A 7634-nucleotide genomic window follows, 5' to 3' on the forward strand; every position below is an offset into this window, starting at 1 on the left:
ACAAATTTTATTTCGTTCGTTTCACTAACTCACTACTGTCAGGCTACGATATAAATATGTGTCACTGCAACTAGGATTCCGGTGGCAGGGGTGGGAGAGAGGGGGGGGGGGCAGGGCGCTAGAACAGTCTAGACGACTCACGTATTAAGGGAAAACACAAAAAGAAATGTGACATTACTCGAAGAGTGCTGAAGATTTTACACAACTCATAAAGGGGCTCTGCATCAAACTGCGGAGAATTAGGGTTTATGAGACAACTTGACTAGAACAGGGCAAGTTGACACAAGACCTCCTGAGGCACCAAGGATTGTTTAATTTGGTGTTGGAATGAAGTGTGAAGGTAAAAATCATAGACATACTAAAGCTTGAATACAATATGCAGCTTTAGTTACACAGATGAACTGACTTTCACAGGACAGTCTAGTGTGGAGAGCAGCATCAAACATGTCACTGCAACGAAGGCAACAGCAGCAGCAACATGAACAAATTCTGCATTTCTTAATAAGATTTTCTGCACTCCGTTGGCTCACATTCGGAAGTCTCCGAGTTTAAATCACAGTGTAGCAACTTAGGTTTTCCACAGTGTATTTAAATCACTTAAGGGGAGTGATGGTATGGTTCCTATCCGACAGTGAATGTTCCATTTTCAATGAACACGTCGTTAAACCCTACACATTTTACTTTTGCTATTTCCTCTTCCATTTTCCACTCTGAGGACCCCTACAATTCTTTGTTACTGTTTTGTTTTCACTCGCACAGGTTAGAAAAAGAACACAAAGCTCATCGTGCTTATAAACATCATCTTTGGGCGAACAGTGAATTTCTTTCTTACCTTCCTCCTACCCACAGGTATTAATTGCAACTGCAGAAACTAACCATCCTGTTGTTTATATGCCTGCATTCCATATTGGACACTGGCGGATCGTGAATATGACGCAAGTGAATTTTTACATTTAGTTCTCATTATCAACAGTCTTCGAGAAACAATCTTTTCTTACACAGACTAGCTATGCTGCCTTTGAGACTCAGAGACTATACTGTAGCTTATTCGTTATACATTTCAGTCTTAAGTCACTCAAATGGTATCATTAACGGTTTTAACTTATTACACCGTAATCATCAGATGATTTAAGTACTTTAATAGTAAACTCATCACCTGAACATGTTCCACTTTGGGAGAGTGGACTAAAAATAAAGTTCGTTTTTACACTGTACAGACTAATAAGTCCGTAATTCATTTTTCTATCTAAAGCAAAAATGGGATAAGTATGCAGACGGACCATACTGGATAATCAGCTAGCATGGGCGTAATGTACACCAAATCATCGCCAACCACCGCAGTCAACGACTGTAGCTTACTGTATGTGTCACAGTTTTCTCAACTTACCTTCAGTCTGAACTGTGAGCACCTCCCCGGGCTTTCAGTTAACGAGTGTCTGTTTAACGTATTCACATCAACTGATGATGACTACGTCAACACTGGCAGTGGTACCATTTGTCAGACAAGAAGCAGAAATATATAACTTAAAAAAATTATTTTGTATTTGGATTGACACTGTACTCAGCAATTACATGAGTAGTAACGTCTAGACGCCTTAAAGTTATTGGCATTGGTTCAGATCAGTATAACTTACTACTGTACGAGCTGTACAGGAATTCTTCGATCATGTAATGTTTTATTAACTTGGCTGATAATTTTTGTTGCAGTTCACGTAATTATCAGTAGTGAAATGTTGCCATACAGAAATATCCAGAGAAAACTTAATGAATACGTGCTTAGAGAAGGCCAAAGCTTCCGTCCTTTTGCATTTTCAAGCCCGTTTGCTCGCTTCATTTAGTACCTTCAAGTAGAAAATGAAAGAATCACAAAATGGGCACATTCGTGTCACACAAGAGAATATCCGTGCACAGGGATATGAACTGGAACCAATTACTGTTGCGGATAAAGTAAATGACTAACGTACTCAGCGACAATGGAAAAAATGTTGACTGGGAAAAGAGATTACTCATAAAGCACTTACTCGATGGCTACGGCATTGTTACCCAAGTTTGTGGTGTACATATTACGTCGACTCAAGGACGAATTTCGAGTCTACGCTTGGGGGAAAGATAATGTCACACACAATTGTCGTCCCGTTCTGTTTCCGAAGTGGATTATTTAGTTCACTATTTTATTGTATAGAAGCACTGCTACATTGCCAGAAGATCATAGAATACGTTATGCACTGAGAAAGTATTGTCAACTTCGTGGAGCTTCCGGTCGATCAATCTGAAGGTATCCATACGAATGAATTTATTAGGGCCTATCAGCTTTTGGCATGGTCTTAAGCCCCCCCCCCCCCCCCCCCGCCCCACGAAAAAAAATTCTCGCACTGAGACAAAATATATGACTTCCTCACAATGTTGATAAAAAATCGGAATAAAATTTTGTAATAACTTTCAACCCCAGTCTATAGAGGACGTTATCGTACTTAGATTATAGTTCTAGATTATACCGGTTAGTTTCTGTGACCGAAAAGGGATACTTGCACTGTCAATATTGATTTTAAATCACTGTCCATATTGATTTTAATTTCCATCAGATGAAATTTCCACAAAGTGTAAAAGTTTCATTCGACAAGTTTCACAGCATTTCTTTCAAGCCTAAAGTTACCAGCAAGCACCTAAACTTCATTGTCTCAAGGGCAGATTCATCGGGAACTATTTCGAGGGACGAGTCTATGTAGACTGTTTATTAAAAGAACTACTGTAAGTAACAAATAACCAAAATCATGAACGTCAGTAACCTGTCTTGCTGCTATTCATTGTGGCTTTTATTGTTAAAATCATTCATAGTTTCACTTATGTTACTTTACACTTCATTTTATTCTATGATTTGTTGTGTCTAAAACAAGGCAATTCAATCGTTCTCCTTTGTAGCCAGAATATTGTATTTTCCCCAAAAATACGTTACTGTGTCCTGTCACTATTATGTCGTGTAAAGGTATTACTTCACGCTAGTTGTAAAAAAAACGGACAAATAAGTAAATTATAACTGCTTATATCTTCTCAAACATTCTATATTGATACACATTCCGGATTGTTTGGTTGTAACAGATTCTATACATTCACAGAAACCAGAATATTATATTTCAATTCCCCGTTTATTTCCATTGTTATGCTTTTCTCATCTGCACTTTTTGCTTCATTTCGCTTGACTAGTTAGGAGCGAACAGAATACCGAATTTCTTGTATTGATATACTACTGCTGCGCTGCCCTTTAAAATTTTACTGAATAATTTGTACCACTGGCCAGGAAAAATATATTTTTCTTATACATGAAACATCAAGTGACGAGATCCACAAACATTATGACAAAACAACTTTTTGTTTCTTTTAGGGTGACATTTATGATTTGTTTTTTTTTTAGGATAACATTTATGACAAAGCGATACCACGTTTCATATGCGAACTAAACATGCCCTCAGTTATCGATATATTCGTACTCATGGATAGGATGCAACGGAGCAATATCGTAGCAGACTGTTTTTAATGTGACAGATGCCTCAAAGGGCACTGCTCGTGTAGGAGCACTATCTCACAGATAACACACAAGTAGAAAGCACCACTTTTGTTCTGCTGAGCAGCTAACTGTCACGCTTCAGTCAGCCACTGAAGTCGCCGAGTGTGAAAGTCGTCTTTGTTATCAATGAAGTTTACGTGGCAGGTCGCCGATACCGTTCACTAGCTCTGCCAGCCGCAGAGCCGCAGCGCTCGCACAGTGGATTTCGCAGCAAAGTCTGCCAGACTGCAGGCGTACTTACTGCTTTCCGGGTCGTCTGCCTCTCCGTTCTCGTCGTCAGATTCCGTTCCCGAGTCGTGGTCGTCGTCTGCCTACGGGGCAAAAACAGAAAACACAAATCGTGTCAGCCATATTTACAGCGTTGGCACACGTTCAGAGCACAATTTCTACAGCAAATACAACAGCCGGCACCGAATTTTCACTCTCAGATCGTAGCGCAGGGCCAGTTTAAACTTTTCACAGCTCGCCACGGACGCAGGAGGCCCGCGCAGGGTCGAAAACGACCGTCGAAAGCGGAGCTCTTTGTTCTACTTTGCAGCTCGCAGCGGCAGCCATCTTAGCTTGTGGGCGAGCTGGTGGGCCCCCGGTATGACCTTCAAGGAAGGTGACCAGCTCGAAAAAAAAACGGGAAAAAAGCCGTGGCAGTTGTCGGGATAATTAATGTGCCTACCTTGTCCTGGTGCGGCTGATCTTCATTCAGAGAATGTGTCCTCAGTTTGTGGGTGAGAAACTTGAGCATATTTCACTGACGCCCGGGACGTAAAAAAAAATTTTACGCCTTTTTATTCCGGTACCGGGGTGGGTGGCAGAGACGAGAGAACTGTCAGGGGTGGAGGCCGATGTCGGGTTTTGTTGAGAGACCGAGGAAGAAAGAGTGTCCGCGTACACACGTACAGAGGGGTGGGGTGGTGGTGTCGAAGCACTGCGCGTCCCGCCGCCGCTGTCTGGGGAACGCGACAACAAAGGAAGGGAATGTTGTTGTTGTTGTGGTGGCGGCGGCTTTGTGGGCGGTGGGCCGCGGCAGCACACGGAGGGGGTCCGGCGTCACACGGTCCTCGCGGGCAGGCGCCGTCGCCTCTGCGGCATCCCGGGAGCGCTGCTGGGCTGGGCTGGGCCGGCCGGCCTTGCTCTGCACGGAGCGGACGCGTGCGCACCTCCTCCCGCGGAGCCGGCTCGGCGCTGACTGGCGCTGGCGCGCGCCCGCCTTACTACGGCCGCCGTACACGAGTACGGCAGTCAGCTGAACTGGAGTGGCCGCCGGGCGAGTCCAAGCGGCGCGCGCGCGGGGGAGGCCGCCCCGCTCGCCGGCCGCGCCAATCGATAGTCGCGCGGCTCGGCTCGGCGCAGCGGGCGGCCGCGGCGCTGCGGTCGCCGCAGGGCCGGGAGCGCCGCGCGGGCCCACCCTCGGCCCGCTCATTCATAAGAATAGACTCGTCCACGAGGAGTAAGCGCCGCTGCTCTGCGATTGGCTATCGCCGATGCCGTGCGGCTCCGGGGAGGGGAGGCGATATGTGGCCCGCACTCCGGGAGCGGGGGCATCGCAAGGAGGCTGCTCTCCTCTGCTCCCTCTCTCTGTCGCGCCGTGTTACTTGTGAATGAAAACGAGTGCGTAGGCGCCGACAGAGTCTTCCGAGAAGGCGCCGGCTGCCTAGCTCACCGCCTGTCTCGCGCGCCGCACCAAATTCTGCCGAAGCGCGGCTCGTCGCATCTTCGCAATACTTCCGCTTTAACGGCGCGGGTTGCTCGCACCTCGCTACTAACCGTTTCGGAATAAATACAGAGCAGCAAGGTACTGATTAAAGATGGCAGACTAGGTAAGATAAACACAACATAAGGTACCCCAGAACATGTGGTGTATGAGTGGCGCCTCTTCGATGATGTAGCCCATGATCTACGACAACAGCTACCGAACAATGACACGTATTAAGGCACGAAAACACCTTCAACACCCTAAATAAACTCACTGATGAAATATCAAAGAAAGTACTTAAGAACTTTTTAAGGGACAATCATCAGTAAAAGGCAAATACTTTCACCGACTTCGTGCATCCTTCCTGTACCCCCGGGTAGGGACTTGGCCAGCCGCCACACGGCTGGAATCCGCCTTACCCTGGGCTAGGAGGGAAGGGGGTACATAAACACCGGAATGGAACGCACACCGATTATGACATATGTAGTTAGATTAGATGTAGAAGATAGGATAACACCTAGAATAGACTGCAGCGACACAAAGTTAAAGGCCAGCCCAGTGCCAGGGGCACGCCCACTGGGATTAGCTCAGTGGGCCGGGCCAACACCTAGCAGGTTTATAGTAGCACTGGCACACCTGTAACGCTGCAGGTAGCATGTAGTTCCTTAGATTAAGTAGCTTAGAACCTCATAGCGGTAAGACTAGAGTAATAATAATAATAATAGAAGTACCTGTAGTGTCGAATAAAAAGCTGCATTGTACTGTATCATCATTAAGATCCTAAGTTAGGTAGTGGGTTATATGAATAATGTAATGAATTGAATAAAGATTAAAAAAAAAAAACGCAACATAGTACTGCAGCGATCAACAACTCCGGCCAGCCCGGTGCCAGGGGCACGTTCATCGGGATTAGCTCGGTGAACAGGGCCAACATCACAGGTTTATACAACGCTGGCACGTCTGTAACGCTGCAGGTAGAAGTAGGTTAGCATAAGTAGAATAAAATAACATAGAAAGACATAACAGTAGTGCCCATAGTGAGAGCAAAAGATAACTAACATAGAGTAAGCTGTAGTATTAACACTTGAATTGTATCAACTAGGACCAACTACACTCCTGGAAATGGAAAAAAGAACACATTGACACCGGTGTGTCAGACCCACCATACTTGCTCCGGACACTGCGAGAGGGCTGTACAAGCAATGATCACACGCACGGCACAGCGGACACACCAGGAACCGCGGTGTTGGCCGTCGAATGGCGCTAGCTGCGCAGCATTTGTGCACCGCCGCCGTCAGTGTCAGCCAGTTTGCCGTGGCATACGGAGCTCCATCGCAGTCTTTAACACTGGTAGCATGCCGCGACAGCGTGGACGTGAACCGTATGTGCAGTTGACGGACTTTGAGCGAGGGCGTATAGTGGGCATGCGGGAGGCCGGGTGGACGTACCGCCGAATTGCTCAACACGTGGGGCGTGAGGTCTCCACAGTACATCGATGTTGTCGCCAGTGGTCGGCGGAAGGTGCACGTGCCCGTCGACCTGGGACCGGACCGCAGCGACGCACGGATGCACGCCAAGACCGTAGGATCCTAGGCAGTGCCGTAGGGGACCGCACCGCCACTTCCCAGCAAATTAGGGACACTGTTGCTCCTGGGGTATCGGCGAGGACCATTCGCAACCGTCTCCATGAAGCTGGGCTACGGTCCCGCACACCGTTAGGCCGTCTTCCGCTCACGCCCCAACATCGTGCAGCCCGCCTCCAGTGGTGTCGCGACAGGCGAGAATGGAGGGACCAATGGAGACGTGTCGTCTTCAGCGATGAGAGTCGCTTCTGCCTTGGTGCCAATGATGGTCGTATGCGTGTTTGGCGCCGTGCAGGTGAGCGCCACAATCAGGACTGCATACGACCGAGGCACACAGGGCCAACACCCGGCATCATGGTGTGGGGAGCGATCTCCTACACTGGCCGTACACCACTGGTGATCGTCGAGGGGACACTGAATAGTGCACGGTACATCCAAACCGTCATCGAACCCATAGTTCTACCATTCCTAGACCGGCAAGGGAACTTGCTGTTCCAACAGGACAATGCACGTCCGCATGTATCCCGTGCCACCCAACGTGCTCTAGAAGGTGTAAGTCAACTACCCTGGCCAGCAAGATCTCCGGATCTGTCCCCCATTGAGCATGTCTGGGACTGGATGAAGCGTCGTCTCACGCGGTCTGCACGTCCAGCACGAACGCTGGTCCAACTGAGGCGCCAGGTGGAAATGGCATGGCAAGCCGTTCCACAGGACTACATCCAGCATCTCTACGATCGTCTCCATGGGAGAATAGCAGCCTGCATTGCTGCGAAAGGTGGATATACACTGTACTAGTGCC

At 47.7% G+C, this 7634-nt stretch overlaps 1 protein-coding gene across 1 annotated transcript in view; it reads right to left on the reverse strand.

Annotated features, from left to right (window-relative positions):
- Positions 1 to 4729, reverse strand: part of LOC126092872 (uncharacterized) — an 873443-nt gene extending 868714 nt beyond the window's left edge. The window contains exons 1-2 of the mRNA XM_049908602.1: positions 4233 to 4729; positions 3804 to 3873 (exon numbers count right to left, since the gene is read on the reverse strand). Coding sequence (XP_049764559.1) covers positions 3804 to 3873; positions 4233 to 4301 — 139 coding nt within the window. The 5' untranslated portion in view covers positions 4302 to 4729. The remainder of the gene's footprint in view (positions 1 to 3803; positions 3874 to 4232) is intronic.
- Between the last annotated feature and the right edge of the window lie 2905 nt (positions 4730 to 7634).

Source organism: Schistocerca cancellata, chromosome 7 (assembly GCF_023864275.1).
Source record: "Schistocerca cancellata isolate TAMUIC-IGC-003103 chromosome 7, iqSchCanc2.1, whole genome shotgun sequence".
Lineage (NCBI taxonomy): Eukaryota > Metazoa > Arthropoda > Insecta > Orthoptera > Acrididae > Schistocerca > Schistocerca cancellata.